We start from the raw sequence: 20,530 nt of genomic DNA, 5'->3' as shown, positions 1-20,530 counted from the left end.
CCATGTCACAGTTGTTAGCCTTTAAATTCCAATCTTCTTTTCAAATCCAACGTCAAAATTGAAAAGTTTTGGTATTGTCTCAAAATCCCAATAGACTAAAGCTTAGGGAATTCCTTGAAGGTATACATCATTCTTGTCGCTATATGATGTTTTCTTGAAGAATTGATATGTTATAATGTAGGATAATCTTTCCTATGGATAGTCTTTGAAGGTTTATTCATGATTCAATATGCCTAGATGTTGGAGATTGATGTAGTTGTGTTGTTGCTTGGAAATTAAAAAGGCTTCTAAGTTATAGAGATTAACTAATTTTTCTTTCAGTGAGTCTTCCTCATTGCATAGTGTTTTAAAAATTCTCTCTATATTTCTCCTTGATAAAGTCTTCACGAGGGAAAATGACATTTTTCAAACCATTCACTTTTCTTTCTCCTAGATTTAACTTTGGGAATTTGCGCTATTTTAATCTAGTGACCAAACATAATTCTTTCTTATTAAATAATCTAGTGTCTATTGAAGTTGAAAGTAAGAAGATTGGAATTTTTGTATGTCATTGCTTCCTTATTAAACAACTTAGGAATCACATTGATATTTTGGCTATTTTAATGTTGAGCAAGTGGCCAAACGGGTTGTTTAAAACTCTAGAAAGAATTGCTTGGTCTATTCCTGATTTGATTAGATTCAATGTTTCTAAACTGTAGTATGTAATAAATCTAAGGTTTTTGTATTCATCTTCCATAATTAGGTCATTTGGATGATGTTTGACCTGTGGAAAAGATACACTAAACAATACTTTGTAAACTAATAGCTAGTGCTAATAAATAGACATTGACAAAAATAGAACAAGAAAAAACACTGTACAAACATATATTTACAAAGACATAGCAAAGATGACAAAAATAGAGCACGTTCAGATAATAATTGACAAAGATTGTGCAATCTAACAGAGATAGACAAAGTAGAGCATTATACAAATAGACATTGACATTCTATTTTGTTACTTTCACTTCTTTTTCATTCTTTATATGTTTGTTTTTTTTTTTTTTTTTGCCTTCCCTTTAGATTTAATTCCTTTGCTAGTTGATGATGTTTGTTTTTTGCTCTCCATCTATTTACAAAAAAATTTAGTGTTAAGTTACATAGAATGAGAGTGATAATTAAATTAAATGAAATGAACATATATTCAAACTTTTTTGTACCGAGATAGATCAAGATAAATAAAGTTAGATGGTGATAGATTTGATTGTGGAGTCAAAATATTAAGCAAAGAAATGGCAGAAAATAATTTATGTGAAAGAACAATACGAAAAAGAATTGATTAATGGTTGAAGAAGAAGATATACAGCGAAATGACATGAAGAAGACGAAGTAATGTGAAGAAGAGAAAAATAATAAAAAAACTCTATCTATATCACATTGATTTGGATGGTATTTTTGTAATTATGTATGATTGGAGTTTGCTCCTATTGCATTTTTTAAAACAATCGCTTATCCCAACATAAAATGATTGTATATAAAAAGCTGACGGTTATTTAGATTATATTAAATGATCATTTATATTTGAAGCTTTCTTACCATCATTTAAATTTATTATCCAATTGTTTAAATTTAAAATCCTTTTTTCCACGGTTTAAAATGAACTACATAATCGTATATCATGATCATTTAGAAGAAAATTACTCACAAGCATGTGCTCAATTAATCATGTGTTTTTCATCAACATACTTTTTCCTTTTTCAAAATTGTTGTATACGGTATAAATATTTTCGCATTTTATTCTATTTTTTTTGAAAAATCCCGAACAAATTCCTAACAAAAAAATTTAATAAAATCGAAAATGTCAATAAGAAGCTACTTCCTGTGGAATTTGAACGTGCAAGAGAGTGACAATTATCATAGGTACCAAATACCAATATACCAAAAGCTCGTAATCATTATCTGTAGGAATGGTAAAATAGAAATACAACCAAGAACAGAAGAAAATACTTGGTTGTTTCTCAATTTTGACCCATTTTTCAAGAATACTTAAATTCTAAAAACAAAAAATGAAAAAAGTTTTCAAATAAGTATGTTTCTTAAAAAAAAATGAGAAACATGAAAAAGGAAAAAAAAAAAAAGAAACGAGAACATTATCACACGAACCCTAAATTCCTGACTTTCGAGTTGTTACCCGTATATACAACTATATTCTTCTATAAATATGTTTAAGTTTATTCACATAAGCATATACCTCCATGAATTTTAATGGCAAAAAGCCAGTGATAATTATTTTGGAACAAGCTTCAAACTTTGGTTCTAAATGTCAAACCTTCCTAATTCCAAACCCATGGATCAAATTTTGCAGAGAATTCAACAAAAGGTAATACCACCAAATCCAAGTATCACGTCACTTTTCTTCCAACATCCAATTGTACAGCATGATTACATTATGTCTAGTATGATGCATCGAACTAAAAATGTGCCTGAATTCCATTTTAATATATTTTTTTAACTCTGAAAGCATCACTTCAATCATAGTATTCACAAATTAAAATGCGAATACAAATTCATTTATTTAAATTGACCTACACCACCACTTGTATCCTCCCCTTGAAAAGAAAAATTACTGAAAACGCTCCAAAAATAGAGATAAGCAGACCTTCCACATATCTTGCTCATTCGACATGGCATGTAATCACCAAACCAACACTCAGGTATATTAGCTTTGAAAAATACGTAATTCAAATAGCTACTGATGTATCGAGTAAAGGTCATATAGCCTAATTGACTGCAGAGAGAACAGAAGAGACCTACTCGTCGCAATGTGCAAAGACCACCTCATAATGACCCAGATAACTAAGGAAGGAGACTCCTACCATTTAAAAGCCTTAGAGTTACCAATACTGTACACGATTTGATCAACTTTCAAAGTACGAGGGACTTATACATATTCAAATCTCTCAATAACATCTTAAAAAAAGATTTAAAAGAAAAAATAGAATATAGCCCAATGAACACAAATGTTATCCTGTATTGATCAACTTGTTCTGGAAACATTAAAAAATAAATAAATATCACAACAAATCACCTAACAAACCTGCACATATTTACTTCAGATCACAATAGAGAGCTGAAAAAATATACATTTCGAAACCAGAAAGGAATGAATGAAACTATACGTGAATTGCTTAGAAAGAATACTGATAAGCAACAAATAAAAATGTGTAAAGCGTTATTCGCAGGCTAGATATAGATTATCAACATTATAAACATTTACCTCATGACATATTCACTGCTCAGGACATTTGCCCATGTTTCACAGCAGGGACATGCCATATCTGTTAACAGAAAGCCGCATCGAGGATATCTCCCACATTATAGAATCAAGAACAGCCAAAGCATCTACATATAGAGAAAACGGTTGAGTCCTCCGGCTCGGACTCTTGTTCAGCCTTTTTTGGACGATAATGTTTGAAGAAGGCTTTTACAGCTCCTTCTACTCCATCCTCGTTTTCCATGGCCTTGGCTAGCTCAAGAGCAGACTGCTTTACCTGAAATGAAAGTGAAACATAAGTTTACATTTTCTGTTTCAAACGAATGAGTTCCACCACCTTAACATAATAATGTTATCTTTTTTCTTTTTTTTACTTTTCATTAGAGGATTCCCTCAAACCTATGATTATCTGGTAATGTCAATTGATCTTGTTAATCTGCAACAAGTAGTGAAATATCAATGTCGCACTTTATTTCTTTCCAACTCGGTCATCAATTGTACGATTTGCACATCCGCATTCAATTGTACTTCCTAGACCTCCCATTATAATCAGAAACAGAAAATCATCGTAATCTCTAATGTAGTGCTGGAAATTGAATACTAAAGAACAGAGGTTCAAACTTCCAACCAGTCGGTGTAACGCCCCAAAAATTTAGATAATTTTGGAGTTAATTATCTTAATTTTGTTTAATTAGATTTAATTTTTGGGCTTTATTTTGAATCCATTTAATGAGAATTATTTGATTTATGTGGGAATTAAAATTAATTAAATATTTCTTGGATGAATATTTAATTAATTAGAGGTTTTGACACGTGGTGTTTGTTGAGTTTTTATTAAATGGTAGGTTAAGAGGATTAAGTAAAGTTGTGGATTTTTAGTGTTGTTGAAGTTGAATTTAATTAAAAAATTATGGACGTTATTTAATTAAACCGTAGGGTGGAAAGTTTGTTGGAGATTTGATAATTATATGTATACGTGGAAATATATATATAATTATTATGTTAAAGGAAAAGATAATTATATTTGTTGAAATATAATTATTTAAGGAAAAGATAGTTGTATTTTGGAGAAAGGATATTTATTAAAGGAGAAAAAGTAAAATAATTATATTTTGGGAAAATATAATTATTTGTAAAAGGATAATTAATTACTTTGGAGAAGATAAATAATAATTAATTATTGTGGAAGATAATTAATTATTTTGGAAGAAAAGTAAATAATAATTAATTATTGTGGATGATAATTAATTATTCTGCAGAAAGATAAATATTGATTCTAGAGTAAAGTTGTTATGGTTGGGTTAAGATAATTCATGTTGGAAGTTATAAGTGATTTATTGGAAAAGATTTGATTGATTAAAAGAATTGAAGACTTAAGTTAATTTGAGATTTTGGAGGAAAAAGTTGGTTTTGGTGGAATTGGATTTAATTGAGTATATATATATATATATTTAATTAATTAATAATTTGGAAAAGTGAAGTTAATTATATGTTGGAATATAATTATATTTGTTTGGAAAAGAAGATAATCCATAAGGAGAGAGATGGTTGATTTGATTGAATGAAAAAGATATATATTTATTTATAAGAGAGAATAATGGTTTAAATATATATATATTTATTGTAGATTTTGGTGAGAGAAAAACAATAATAATAATAAAGAAGTATTATTATTATTATTAATGTTTATAAATGCCTAAGATTAAGGCATTTATTTAGGAAAGATAATGGGAATAAAGATATATGTATATTTTTTGGTATTATATATATATATCCTAAAAGGAAAAGGAAATAATAATAATAAATATTATTGTTATTATTTGGGTCTATAAATAGCATTGGAATGCTTAAGTTAGAAAGTAAAAGAAAAAAAAAAAGGTTCTTCATCTTCTTCTCTAAGATAACCCTCCGTTGTCGCAGCCGCCTCATTAGTTGAAGTTAAGATTGGTCTCTTTGGAAGCTTGAGGATTTAAAGTGATGAATTTTTCATGAAGGATAAGAGGATTTTCCAACCTCCATCTGAGTAACCTTGGTAAGCCAATAAAATTAAATTAATATTTTATTAATTTAATTTTGGATCTATTTGATGTTTCTTTAAAGGTTCAATTGGCTAAACTTTTTAAGATCTAAATCTTGGATTTTTCCCAATCAAGGTTGAATTGGTTTCAACCCCAATTTTTAGAAAGTTAATTAATTTGGGAGGATTTTTGGATGTTAGCCAATTGCTAATTTCATTAATTAAGATACTAAGTTTTTCTTTTATGATTAGGATCAAGTTAATTGGAGAATTTTACTGTCAACTAGGGAGTACCTTTGTTTGGCTAAAATCTCCAAGTAAGAGATTCTCCTACTAGACCTTCGAACTGAATTTAAGAGACTGCATGTAATTATGATTATGCATTGATGGTAGCTAAAATGCATAACCTGATGCTACTGATAATGACTGTCATTGTATTGATGTTGATGATGATGACTGAGATTATTATGTTGATGATTGATGATGGTGACTGATGTTATGTTAATGACTGATAGATTGATGTTGATGATTGTTAATGCATGATATATTAATCACATGATTAAGGACGTTAAGATTAATACTCATGCCATGTTATGATGTTATGTTATGCTACATGCTATGGATAAGGTGTTCTGTTAACTTTGTCTATTAGAGTCGTACCTGCATGGGTGTCATTCGGGATCACCACCTATTTAGGACTGTGTGGTTCGACGGGACGCCAGTCTAGCATGGATATAGATATGATTCGAGTGATTCGACGGGGTCCTCGCATCCCGATTGTCTTAGTGTTACCCTCGGGTTCACTACGGACCAGCATGTCCTAGGTGCTCCCTCGGGACACCGAAGACCAGATTTTCGTTCCTACGAGAGCGCATGTTGCACGTGTTCGGGAACGTGCCAGAGATTGGGTACCATTTTCTGGACTCTAATGGGAAGTTAACAGACACCTAGCGGGACTAGTAGTAGGTCCCTTACTGAGTATATGTTTATACTCACTCTTTCTATGTTTAACATTTCAGGCGAAGGTAAAGGTAGAGGAAAGCTGGCGAGCGACAAAGAAGGATCCGTGACATGCCATATGGGGACCAGTTTTGCTTCCGCGTTTATGTTTCAGTGTTTTAATATTCCATTTTTAATGAAAATTTATTCTTCCCTCGTTTCAAAAAGTGTCTCTTGTCATTGTTTCCTTTTAGTAACGACCTCAGCTTAGTATAAAGAGTTGGGTCGTTACAGTCGGTATTGAAAATTTCGGTCTGGCTCCCTCGAAAGAAATCTATTAGTCTTCCTCTTTTTTCCCCCTCTTTTATAAGTAAGTCTTCCTGAAGCTTATTTTCATATCATTAATTTTCCTGTGCAGGAATCTAAATTGTTTTATAAGTATTGAAAGACCAATCAGACTGTTTTCATGGAAAATTCGTAGTGTAAAAGCATAGGATCGATATCATATTACAGTATGAAGAGAACGACAGTGGTTTCTAAACACCTGAGAGGGAATTTTGTCCGTAAGTTAATTGCAAAATCTCCCCTCCTACGAACCCTCTAGCCAACTCGAACATCATAGCCAGCTTCTTCAAAGTCAATCATATATGATAAATTTGGATTTACGGTTTGTGTGTGGGGGTGGGAAGTTAACTTTGCTTGAACCAAATTACTTGATGAAATGATGCACATATTTTATTCTGTTTTTTCCCCGATGATTTTAATAAGCAAAATATGTTCAAGCCTTGTTGAACTAGCAAAAAGATTACCTTTGGATCTAGCATGAAGTTTATGGCCTCCACCAACTTGTTAAATGAGAACTCTTCAACGGGAATGGGTGCAGGACCAACTCCTCTAGCATGTACCCGCTCACCCCAAAAAGGTTGATCTCCAAAGAAAGGAATGATCGTGGTTGGACACTAGAATGAACCAGGACAGAGAGATAGAGAGAGAGAGATGAAAGTTAGCCAAAATCAATCACGTAGCACTAAAAGGACAAGTTTTACAATGTGAAGCATTACAGCAGCTTTTAGTCCAGCAGCTGTTGTTCCAGCTCCTCCATGATGCACCTGTAGATGAAACAATGTAGGGGAAACCCTTTCTCAGATGCAGGAAACAGGTAAAAGAATAGCAAAACATAGTCAACACCAATAACCATAGCATAGGATATCCAGCCTTCAGTTAAAGGAAGTTGGTTAGTTTGCTTAAATAACTATTCAAGAGGGAAAATAGTGAAAAGCTGAGGAAGTAGCTGTGCACCTTTTGATACTCGAGATTCAAAATTCAGTTTTACCTTACTATTTAACTAGAAGAATTCTAAGCCATAGTTTATTAGTGTCCACCTTAAACAATCTCTCGGAAAATTTTGGTGGACTGGTTAGCCCTTCCTTTGTAACATTTTATCTTATTTTCTTTCCTATTGGAAAGGGGAAAAGTCCTTTTTAGATTATGTGCCTGTGAGGATCCTCTATCTCCCTATCCTATTAACATTTTCTTCATTAATTAATACAACAAAGTTCCAATTTTTCAAAATATTTTTAATTAAATTATAGATTTTCAGACATTTTTAGAAACCACACACAAATCTACATTTCCTCAGCCAATAAGAGCTTTGTTTAACTAGCACTAGTGTATGTTGAAGACTAAGAAGTCTATGGTTCGAATCCCTACCTCTAATTTATACTAAAAAAATCTGCATTCTCTCAAATTACTATCCCCATCACTCTAGGAATCTGACACTATATATTCCATCTCCATTTTGGTCCAAGTTCCCTATTGCAAATGATTTTTTTGGATGACAAGAAAGTACATGAGCACACACAAAACAAATCATGCTCCCAAATGGATGGAACACCCATATGCACCCAAATGGGGCGAAATCGAAGAGCTATCTGTCATGTTGGTCTTCCAATTGACAAAAGAATGAAGGGTGAAAGCAAGGGAAGGAGGGAAGAGAGAGCTAAAGAAGAGAACTTTTTTGGTCAAGTGACCTACATTAACCTAAAAGTTCAAACTAACATCAAATTCATGGTGGAGGCTATTTTTGAGATTCATAGAAAGTCACTGACCCTTGCAAAGTATAGAGAATAAAATAACAGCCAAAGTATTGAACTAAAATAGTATTTAGCCACTCCTACACATAACTCAGACAACTAAGACTTCAGACCTTCCGTTTAAACTTGTTTGAGATAAAAGCAACACCAATTAGTTCTTAACCATGATGACGCCATTTCCAGCAACAAAATTAATTAATCCACTAATCTCCGTGGAGATTATTATTCCCAAGAAACAAAATCTCACCCAAAGACAGGGTCAAGAATATATTTTAATACAAAAAACAAAAGAGTGAAGAAACAGGAAACAAGAATATGAAGAAGAAGCAGATCCTATTAGTTACTCCGCTTCTTTTAGATGGAGATGTATCTTTGAAGCTTACTTTGCACAGAACTCTTATTTGTACTAAGATATAATAATGTTCTGATATAAAAAGAACCTGCTATATAAACCAACTATACACTCACCACGGCCTTGCACTGTAAGAAAAGCCAATCGTGAGGGCAATTGTCCAATAAATATACAAAGTCCTTCGGTTCTTCCACTGGAAAGAAATAAAATTTAAGCTAAATAAATTAAATCTCCCAGAAGCAATAGTTCCAGGCAGCAAAAGTTTGGGGAGGGGAGCGAAAAGGTAGGACTAGTTACAACCATATTGAGGTCACCAAGACATACGATAAAAATTCAGAAACTTACAATTTCCAAGACCCCCCCAACCTTTGTTGATGATGCCCCTCTGCCCAGTACTTTCCAGCGCTTTTACAATTATTTGGGTCATCTTTGCAGGTTCTTGAACAGGCTGCAATGAAAACTAGGTTAAGAACGTGACAAGGCCATTAACCAAAAAGGCTGTACGTTTTTCTGAAAACCAGATAAAAAAAAGAACAATTTGAATAATTATGAGATACTCTAGATGCTACCAACAATTGAAACTGAAAAGTATATGTCAGAGATAAGGACATCAAGATAATGTATGCACTCAAACGGAGAATAGAATTGGGTTCCTTATCAGGAAAGGGAAGTTGATTTGGAATGTGAAGTGAATTTTCTGTTTGAAGAAAGAAGGGCATGGAGCTTGCTGCAAAACCTTCTTAGGAAAGAGCCTAAGCTGATGGTCAGATTGTAGCAGCCGTGGTGGGAAACCTTCAAGTGAGAAGTCATTTGCAATTTACAGTAAATCTAATAAACCGTTAAATTTTCTAAAAAATGGATGTGCTTTCTCGCAGGATTTCAGAAGTAATTTATTTCAGGTTCATCATAAACCATGCTTGCTTATCTTTCCCACATGTCTTTTACAGGTCAGCAATCAATTTTATCTTAATTATGGTTCAGAGGATATGACAAGGGCGTGTCAACCTAGTTGAGATATCTGGATCTGAATCCTAACCTTCCATTTTAGTGTTAGTGAGTTAAGAGAATGATATCTTCCTAACTTCATTTTACTGGATTGTGTATGTATAATTGTATGCATATGTATGAGTGTGTAAAAAAAACGAAGAATGCAGAAAGAGGAGCAAATAAAAGGCCCTTGTTAAGGTACCACATAACAAGAATCAAGAACTGAAATATATTAAAATGATCATGAACTCCTAGATAAACCAACCATAAGGCACTTGAAACATCCCCTCTCTTGAGCATGCTAACCTGCCCCAATTCGGTCAGAGATCTGATCGAGTGGGAAATTTTGCCATCCCTAATAACAATTGCCTCTACCTTCAGACCTCAATCCCCCTCCTTTATTTATAACCAAATACACCAACTCCCTTACTAATTATCTTTATGCTCTTACTATCACTAGAGTACTCCTACTACCCATAAACCCCTATTAGTTCCCACACAGCCCCATTCCAACGGAGTTACAAAAGACAATCTCTTTTACACAAAGATAGGTCAGAAAAAGGAATGAAGAGTAGGACAAATGGCATGGCAGTACAGAACACTTGGCAAGAAAGAAATAAAAGGATCTTCCAAGAAGAGGGTACCAGATGAATAAATAATTTGCAATCACCATTATCCTATTTGAACTTCTGTACTATTGATTCTTAATGGAAGTTTCACTTCACAACCAAATAAAATAAAATAAACGTTTACAACCTTTTTTATATCCCTTCCACCTGCCCCAATACAAACGGAGCTTTTGATGCAGAGAAAGGAGAAACTTTAAAAAGCATAAATATCAAATTAAATGGAGGGAATAATTTGAAACACTCACAAGGCTACCAAAACCGATATAAATAGGCTTGTCGCCAGCCTTAAGCCAATTTACAAGCGACTCGGGAGGTTCATAATTTGATGCAAGATCAAGGAAGCAAAATCCGACCACATCCACCTTAGGTCCCCAATCTGAAAGAAACCCAAGTTTTAAAGCTGGAAGCATAAGATTCTACAATTCTATATTCTTTTGTAAATGGAAAATTTCCTGAAATTACAAGCATGATATCTTATTACTAGAAAAACACCACGGTAAATTTTTAAAAGAATATCTTGTTAATATTGCTTTACAGTAGAAAGAACAACCATCATTACAAGAACAAACCTTTTGGTTTGGGAACAAGATGTGGACTCCATATGTACCCATGTGGCACATTTGATTCAGAGGCATGTGAACCACTTAAATAAGTGACAGGTCGTAGCTTCAGCCTTTTCTTCCTAAGATCATTAATCATGTCCCGTATCCCAAGCCAAATTAAGGAGTCTACAATTTGATATGAGAGCTGGAAATTAAAAAAGTAAAACATCAAATTAGATTTGATCAAAATTTGATGAAGATACAAAAAAACAATAAGTAAATAAATAAAAAGAAAAAGGATATAAAACTCAATATGAAGCGCTCGCGTAAATGCAGAAAACAATGCCATAATAGAATTACCCGATAGCCAGCCTGTTGCTTGACACGGGATAAAGGATGAGGAAATTCACTTGTTGGCCTGGCAAGAGGAGGAAATAGTGCATGATTCAAACTCTCTTACGAAGCATATAGCACAGATATAGGTAAATATTCACACAATATAACTCGATAACAGTAACTCCAGATTGTCAAAAAAAAAAAGGTACACTCTCCTGAGCAAACTTACGTCCATGGCATTGTGAAAAATATGTGAATTGGAATTTTAAGTGCCTCAGCCACGTGAGTATGTCCTACAGAAGCATTGGAGAGGTTATTGTATAGAGTTTCTCCACAAAAATAACAAATTACACTCACGTGAGAATTAAAAAAGGAAAAATGAAAAAAGTGCCAACATCTTGCAACCTCATTACAAAATTCCTCTGCCCACGAAGAGAGAAGTAAAGAGAACTAATACTTCCGCATATATAAGCAAAAGGATATTAGAGCAATAAAATCAAGAGAAGGTTTGATAGGGATGGGACCTTCCTGTAACCTGTTTACTCCCACCCCATCTACAAACTTCACTCAATCGATACAAAATAATAATGCCACTCACAAGAATCTAGAAAATGAAACATCATCAAAGGCCAGATATCACAATATTTACCCTGGTCGTTCAAGGTAGGAGTAACAACGTACCCTCGCTCTTTGTTTTTTCCCTTTTACAGGGAAAAAATCGTTAGAGCCTAGACTCAAGGTCTTACCGTAAGCTGGTGGGTTGGCAATGATAGCTTCTGCTTCGAAGGGAATACCAGATTCAGGATCAGGATCTTTGCAAGCTGGAAGTAGTGAATAAATGATTTCCTTCATTTGATTCCTTTGGACTGGTATTTCAGAAGGCCCCGAAGGCAAGAAACCTTTGTTTTTTACCATGTCTGTCACAAAAGGATAATATAATGCTCATAGAACTATAAATGGAAAACAGTTGTTTTAATCCTCTAATAGAAGTTAATAAGTAGATGAAAACCACATAAGTACTCAATCATTTGAACTACTGTCAGATAAATATTTGTCCTTACATACCTACACTCAAAAGCAAAGGCAAACATGAGAGAAAAGGCATCACTAGCTTTAAAAAACACACACAAATAAATAAAGATTTACAGACAACCCAGAGGCTTCTAAGATCATAAATTTGTGAATCAAATATGAATTATGACGCTAAAAATTGAAATAAAAAAAGTAAATAATAAAAAACCAAAGTATTGGAAATAGTGCCTGTTAATATTGTTGGTCCCACTTTCCTTTATTTATTTAATTATCTTTGTTGGATTGGGTTGTTTTGATTATGCTGTTGGCTTGTTTGGTTTGGTCTTTTATTCGGTACAGGTTGGGCTTTCTGCTGTGTGTAAAAAGTGAGAGCGAATTGGAAAAACTGAAGGCGTCATACAGACGTTGGTGAATTGGAGAATACGGAATACGGTGAGTGTATCTCCCATGATGTTAATTCTCTGCAACTGTAGTTGAGGAGGTTACGGCGAAGAGAGACCATAGGTGATCAAGTGGGAACTTGACAGCATTAAATACCTGGTGACTTCAAATTTAGGGGGAATTTTCTCTCAATGTTAACGTGGCAATTACAGTGATCTTACTTCTACTACATGCATCAGTATATCAATATCACTATGTTACAGCATGTTGTGACGATGCTAGTACTGTAGGTCATTTCTATGTACTCATGAATTATTTCACGTTGCAATATATGATCTCTTACTATGGATCAAGGATCCCCCATATGCAGATGTGTCATCAAACTAGGTCATCAATTCCTGATGTTCTGATTACTGCTTTTACTATTTGTTACTTTAGTTGTTACTTCAATTATTAACCCAAGTGTTAACTTAAGGTGTCAAGTTAATCATAACTTCATTTTTCAGAGCCATAGTGAATATTTCCAGCAGGTAAAAATAAAGATCTTATTGGTTCGCTTTCTTACAATAAAGCAGGCATTAACTTTCATCTTCAGGAAGGTTCTATTTCACAGGTAGTCACTTGCTTGATGGCTATTTGGAGAGATGAAAATAAGAAGGTTGTGTCAATAATACTTACTTTTGCATTTCTATCAAAGAAGACGACTTTTTTGTAGAGGACATTGCTACGCTACTAATTCTCCAACCATTTTCTTATTAGTAATGGTACAGAATTTGATTTGTATGATCTCTAATTAATCCCTATGGAACCAAGGAAGACGCTAAAGCATGAGATAGACCAGTAGGCGGTAAATAATATAGAGGAGAGAACTTACAGCCAGCAAGAATTTTAGGATCTCCACCTAAAGCAAAAAACTCCAGCCCAGCAGTTAAAACAAACTCCTTGAAATTTGAATGAGTGGCAAGTCTAACACGATGGCCATAATCCTGCAAACATTGTATTGCCCCATGAGAACATAAATTGCCTCGGATATATTAAATAAAAATGATTGATTGCACATTTTTTATATCATTTGTAACAGGAAACGAATTTCGCTGTCAAATGACATATACACAAGGAAATCGAAGCCTCAAAAGAAAAACCAGAAGTTTCAAATACTTCTCAAATTGATCCGATAGAAGAAATATGGTAATTATATTATATATATAAAATGAATTACGAAGCCTTATCAATCAGCCTATACAGTAATGAGATTTCAAACTTCTTATGAAGTCTCCACTCCTTGAAAAATCTTCAATTTCATTCCAGCCAAGAATTGCAAAGATGCCAGAACACCAAAAAGACACTCTTTTTGTCTTTAGAGAAGTGACCAGCAAAAAGTTTGAGTATTAACTCCCTTGATCATTCAGCTAAAATTAGGAATGAAAAGAAAATACTTCGACAGAATTGTTTGAAAAAGAAGCTTCTAGGAAGGGCCAAAACTTGGACAGAAGAAGCCACCTTAGGGTGGGCAATTGTTTCTTATCCGGAAGATGCAGATGGGTCAAATATTGACTATATAACGTGAGAAAGACCTTCTTTGCAACTGGTTGTGAAGGCTTCCCAGAGAAGCCTACTTTTTGTGGTACACATTAATATAGAGTAAACATGGGAGTGACCTGAAAGTTTTATAAGTCTCAGTTCTTTTGCTTCAGTCCAAGTCCCTGCAGTCACATTGCAAACCTGACCTCTTAAGGTTTTAGATATACACCCACTGGGAGAGATGGAAAGGTGTGGCTGTCTTCTTTGAAACCTGAGTGTTGATTTCTTAGCGACTGAGCACCCCAAAAAACAAGCATTTATTTCTTCCTGAGATATCTATATCTTTCCACATTCTATACTAGAAAGGACTTGTATGAGCAAGACAGTTTAATGCACCAGATTCAGAGGACTCGCATAAGGGTCTCTAGAACTTCGTGAACTCATAATCCAAGATTTTACAGAAGAAATATTTGGGGCAAACCCACTTGATCATGAAAGTAGATATTGAGAAGAACAGGGTGTGAAGGCATTTTCTTGCATGGAAGAAAGGATTCCGGTCTCTCTTGAATGAGGGAGAGTTACCAGTTTTTCTTTTAGCTTGATTAGTTTGTCTCTTGTTTCATTCTGCTGGTAAGGATATATATAGGCGCACATGTTGATCCCAAGTTTCCTACGCTTATTATGTTTCATTGTATTTCAAGCATTAACCTCTTTTCATTTTATCAATGAAAATTCTTGTTTTCGTTTAAAAAATACAATAAAATAAGCTCTGCTGGTAAGAACTTGTTGGTGATTTCTGAGACATTATAGGAATATTACAACATGGTCTACTTCCCGGTTCTTTTGTTGGATCTGTTCCTCTTCTTTCGTTTTTTTTTTTTATTTTCTTTGGGTGTGAGAAACAATTTTTATTGATCCATAAAATGTTCTTCAATTGGCAAGTTTTACGTGGTAATGTGAACACTTTGGATAGGCTATAAAGAAAGATGCCTCATTTTATTTTCGAAATAAATAAATAAATAAAACCCAAAACTATTTTTGAGATAAAAATGAAGAGTGCGCAGGCATACCAAAAACCAGTTCACAAAAAGGAGAGCAACTGAAAGAAGGGACCCAACTATACAAAATAGGCCCTATAGAATAGTTAAAAGATGTCTTTAATTTCTATAACCACCAACGAGGTGTTGTTTAAGTCCATACACCCCTCCTTTTGTTACTTTCGAACAAAATCCACAAAAAAACGTATTTATATCTTGGCCATTTTGCAATTGACCATATTTCCATGTTGGATCTTTTCTTGAACTTTCGTCGGCAATCTATGACCTAAGTTATCAAAATAAGTATTCACTAATTTGTAATCTTATTGAAAAACCTACTATTGTTTTAGTTAAAAAAAAACATAAGGTTTTTGTTTTAAAAAAAGAAGGTATTTAAAACTTCACTTCTGTTTTAGTTAAAAAAAACAGCAGGTATTTGTGTTAGAAAAAAAAAGGTATTTATGTTAAAAAAAATTGCTAATTTGGCTAACCGATAACGGTAATGATTTTGGGAAGCTTTTTGTCTTCTCTTCTCCTCTGTTTTTGCATTAAAAAACAGAGTAATGGCAGCAGCACCACCAAATATTTTCTTTGAATAAGATCAGATGGAAAAAGAAGAAGAAGAAGAAGAAGAAGGGTGGCCGGTGGCCCTTGCTGGCGCCAGTGGCGGAGAATCCTTGAAGGCAGAAGCAGAAAGAGACGGAAGAGGTAGAGCCGTAGAGAAAGACTGAAGACGTTCTTTGATATGACGGAAGAGGTAGAGATGTTCTTTGATATACTTTCAAAAGCCGCACGGTATTTCAATTGTAATTCGTAAGAAGAAGAGTTGTTTCTTCACTTACACGTAATAGGTTTAGTTTAAAAAACAAATATAATAATTTTTTTAAATTAAAGCCCAGCCCAAATTTTATACAAAAGCCCACACCTTTGGGCCTTTTGCACCTATTGCGCCAGGAGGAAGGTGCACGCCTTAGCAGCACCTCACCTCTCCATAAATAAGCTCCAGCTGTGCACCTTGAGCCAAGGCTTGCCTAGATGCGCGCCTTGAAGCGCCTTTTAAAACACTAAGCAAAACAACTTTCATTAAGAAAGAATGAAATAATACAAGGACATACAAGAAAACAAGCCCACCAGAACACCCCTACTAAATGAGGGGTTCCAACTAAGTAAAATGACTTTTTTTTAAGAGGAAACAAGTCTCTATTTTTAATATTTAAATTAAGAGAGACAAAAGCTCATAGCACAAGAGGAATGTACAAAGAGCAAAGAAAGAGAGAGAAACACAGATCAGCAAGCACACCAGGACATCTCAACTAGGTTAACACACCCCCTTAGCGCCCCATTATATCCAAAAAGCAAAAAAGAAGTAAAGATAATTCTCCCTTTAGGCTGATATTAGCCAATACAAAGATTGATGTATTGGTCGGTTCAGCAAACTTTGCTTGCAGAGAGTAATCCTGAAATACTTGGAATAAGGAGTATCAATATGTTGTACTCAAAAGACCATAATCAAAAAGGTCCATCCATGTCAAGGTTGGTAAGAAAAATATAGTAAAAATTACAGATCTCCTAAATTCATGGCTTCTTCAATGTAAAATGTCTTCAAAATTGCCAAGAAGGAAATGCAAAATATAACCAGGGACCACACATCATTTGGATCCCTCCCAAACCCTTTAAACACACAATTATTCCGCCCACACCAATGACCCTACATAATAACACACACCCAAGCAAGCCATAAAAACCGACCCTTCTCCTGAAAGGGCAGATGGAGAAGGATTGTATAAAAAATCTTCCTATGCCATGAAAGCAATTATTTCAGACAGCTCTCGAAAACTTACATAAAAAAGATAGAACGAAGGTGGAGGTCTTCCAACTGAGATTACACCACAATAGACCAACTAACAATGGGATCTTCTTCGCAAGAAGGTCAAAGTGTTAACTTCTCCATGTAAAACTTGGTAGGTAAAAAACTTAAAAAGGGCATCTTCTTCACGAGTGGTTGATAACTTATAGAAATACAAGTTATTGTGACCTTTAAGGTAAAACAATGGAGTCAAAACGAGATAAATGATCAAAAAGCGTAGCTTGTACAAAATTATAATATCAAGAGAATGCACCTTACATAAGTCATCATGCCTGATTAACTATGGTTTCAAGTGTTTTTCTATGCAGGTTGGCGAAAAGAAGAAATAAAGCGAGGATCACGTGCATTAACTCAGCGATAAAGCTATCTGACAAGTTGAAAGGCGAGATGCTAGTACAACATTATGCAAGATGATTCGCTAAGAGACAAGAGTGGTAGTTGATGTGACATGAAACGACTACTTTCTACACTGACAATTGTAGGCAAGGACAATCGTGCAACATAACAAGGACGGATGTGCAGCATGAGTAGTTAATTTCCACCTGAAGTATGCCTATAAAAGAAGCCAACTCCACCTTGAACAACATCATACAGAAGAGACCATCCCTTAAGGAGGCCAGTGAAAGGACAAGTTTTAGAGTCCACCATTTGTAGTAGTGTGCCTTCCTCCATCCTTTCTCCGGTCAATGTCTGAGTGAGAGCTTAGAGAGATTAGAGAGAAAAGCTTGCCTCACCATTTCCCAACATGTAAAAGAGTTGAGGAATACAAACCAATACATTATACGGCTCGACACTTTTCTTTGCTTTCCATTTTGTTACTTTTGAATGTGTTGTATGCATTTTATTAATCTTATGGCCGAGAGGCCTACATATATTAATACAATGCATGTTCATCCACTGTTTCTCTTCTATTTCTTTGCTATTCATCTTATTGAAGTGTTAAAAGTAGTTTGAATATGTATTACGTGCTTCATAAGGGTTCTTTAAGTATAAGAGTCGTCGTGTTTAACCTGAGCCTAACTCTTCACTTGGCCAGCACTCGTTGCCAATCGAGAGAGTAAATGGCAAAGACCTAGCTAAAAACGCGCAGAAGGGAGTTTGGATTCTAGCATTTTGCCTCCAATCATTTGTGTCCCGAAAGGAGAACAAGTGAGGTGTTTAGGCGTCGAGAGGTCGCTCGCCTTAAATAGAGAGGTAAATGTAAAGTTTATAAGTAAGGAAGTCTAGGTATACATTGCTTGATTTCTCTTTACCATTTATGTCCCGAAAGGAGAACAAGTGTGGTGTTTAGAGGTCGAGAGGTTACTCGCCTTAAATATAAGATGGTTAAGTGATTTATATCGCATCAAGTCGTACCTCGCATTTAAATCACCTAGAATGCAAAGACGTTCCTTCATTCTTCTTAATACAAGTTAGATCACATTCCATAATTATTCTATTCCATCTCCCTCTACAGATCCTTTATGTAAATAAGTAGATTAGTATAGTTTTATACTTACACTGTATAAAATTTACACCGTCTGGTTGAGAAGTAGGCGTTATAACTAGGTTTTGATAGAAGTTGTTGTGTTCGACCCTGGCTTACCTAGGAAACCTCTCGCTTCGCTTACACTTGGGCAAGCGCGAGAAAAACTTGTACCAACGTTGATCATTATGCATGCAGCAACCCATAGGCAGTGTATGCACCTTTTATTGCATGACTCTAACCTAGACGTCCATTATTAGTCACATAATTAGTACCCAACATGATATATTTATAATTAAGTTTTGTATAAGACGAAACAAGAGAAACCAAGTACCAGTAGTATGAGAAATTGCTTCTTTCATGTGTTTGATATTGTGATAACTTGATAGAGGAATATTAGAATGACAATCACAAAGTTCCTCCTCCATTTGCTCCAAAAGGGACTAAAGGCACCTTTTGGAATCTTTGGAAGGATATATCAAAAGAGCTCCCGGATTTTCTTCCTTGGAAGTGAGAGAGACGTACTTCTGGGAAGATCATTGGGTGGGGGAGAAACCTCTTTGGTGAGCTTTTGCCTCGGTTGTATCGTTTGTCTTTTTTTAAAAACCACTTTGTGACAAATTTTCTAGTGTGACTACGAGCTCATGTACGTTTTCCTTTGGGTTTTGCCGATAGGGAAACGATGAATGTGGTGGCTCCTCTCTCTCTTCTTAAGAGTCACCCCTTCTGTCGTGGGAGGAGAGATGTGAGAGTTTGGAGCCCTAATCCTTGGTATGGGTTCTTGTGGAAGTCTTCCTTTCAAAGTCAAGTTAAACCTTCCCCTACAAATCATTCGTCGTTACGAAGGATTAAGGTTTCTAGAAAGGTGAGATTATTTACTTGGCAGGGTCTTCATGGCCGTCTTAGTACATTTGATAGGCTTGTGAGGAAGATGTCGTTAATGATTGAGCCTTCTATTGTATTCTTTGTTGAGAGGTGGAGGAAGACACGAACCGTATTCTTTGGAATTGTAACTTTTTGAGCTATGTGTGTAATGCTTTTCTCCGGATGCTTGGTGTGCTTTGGGCCTGCCATAGAGATGTTAGAGCTATGATCGAGGAGTTCCTCCTCAATCTGCCTTTTGGGAAGAGACCGGTTTCTTTGGTGTGCTTGTGTTTTTGCTATTATGTGGGTTTCGTGGGATGAGAGGAATTGTAGGGTTTTTAGAGGGGTTGAGAGGGCGGCTAGAGATATTTGGTCTCTTGTTCCTTTTCATATTTCTCTTTGGGCTTCAATCTCAAAGGCTTTTTGTATAGCTAGGGTCCTTTCCTATAGTGGGGGGTCCCCCCTCTTTTGTGAACTTGTTTTTTTTATGAAAAAAGACAACTTTCATTGAGAAAGAATGAAAGAATACAAGGACATAGAAAAAAAAACAAGCCCAACAAAAATACATGCCCACTACAAGAAAAGCTTTCAATTAAGCAAAATGTTACCAAGGGAATAATTACAAAAAAAACTTCGAAATCAAAGTCCAAAGAGAAACGTGGGATCTCACTGAGGACCAAATCTCTTGAGGGTCCTCAAGACCTCTAAAAACTCTCTTGTTCTTTTCACCCCAAATATCTCAAATCGTTCTTTGACCAGCAGTTTGAAGACCAAACTCTTGAAAGAAACAAGACCACACAAACCTCACGTACCGACAATCCCAAAGCATGTGATCCAAGTTTTCCTCCGCCTTCCAATAGAGAATACAACAAGATAGGCTCATAAGCGTAGGCAGCTTCTCAACAAGCCAATCCAAGGTACTCATGTGGTCTAACAAAACCTGCCAAATAAAAAATGTGCTTTTCTTTGCTATCTTTATCCTCTAAACTTCGCAAAACACCAAATTACTACTAGGGGAGGGGTCTAACAACAACCTAAAAAACGATTTGCAATAGAAGCCTTTAAGGGTTGGGCTTCCAAACACAAACATCCTTTCTTCCCTCCCTAAAGTCACACTCATCGAGCAAAAAATGAAGAGACACCATTTCTGTTGTATCCCTATTGGATAAGCAGCGGAACCCGAAAGAAAAAATACCGAACTTTCTGCCCAAACCAAAA

At 35.0% G+C, this 20,530-nt stretch overlaps 1 protein-coding gene across 4 annotated transcripts in view; it reads right to left on the bottom strand.

Moving 5' to 3' along the window:
• Positions 1–3,140: 3,140 nt before the first annotated feature.
• LOC103489798 (sterol 3-beta-glucosyltransferase UGT80A2) overlaps positions 3,141–20,530 on the bottom strand; it is a 36,466-nt gene continuing 19,076 nt past the window's right edge. For all 4 annotated transcript variants that reach the window (XM_008449104.3, XM_008449102.3, XM_008449103.3 and 1 more), the window contains 11 exons: positions 13,433–13,544; positions 11,892–12,062; positions 11,375–11,438; positions 11,170–11,227; positions 10,837–11,014; positions 10,513–10,643; positions 8,997–9,099; positions 8,768–8,844; positions 7,268–7,315; positions 7,016–7,165; positions 3,141–3,527 (listed from right to left, as the gene is read on the bottom strand). In XM_008449104.3, coding sequence (XP_008447326.2) covers positions 3,360–3,527; positions 7,016–7,165; positions 7,268–7,315; positions 8,768–8,844; positions 8,997–9,099; positions 10,513–10,643; positions 10,837–11,014; positions 11,170–11,227; positions 11,375–11,438; positions 11,892–12,062; positions 13,433–13,544 — 1,260 coding nt within the window. In that variant the 3' untranslated portion in view covers positions 3,141–3,359. The remainder of the gene's footprint in view (positions 3,528–7,015; positions 7,166–7,267; positions 7,316–8,767; positions 8,845–8,996; positions 9,100–10,512; positions 10,644–10,836; positions 11,015–11,169; positions 11,228–11,374; positions 11,439–11,891; positions 12,063–13,432; positions 13,545–20,530) is intronic.

The sequence above is a fragment of the Cucumis melo genome, chromosome 4 (assembly GCF_025177605.1).
Source record: "Cucumis melo cultivar AY chromosome 4, USDA_Cmelo_AY_1.0, whole genome shotgun sequence".
Taxonomy (NCBI): Eukaryota; Viridiplantae; Streptophyta; class Magnoliopsida; order Cucurbitales; family Cucurbitaceae; genus Cucumis; species Cucumis melo.
Note: the sequence above shows the minus strand (reverse complement) of the source record. Positions and strands in the feature narration are given on the sequence as shown.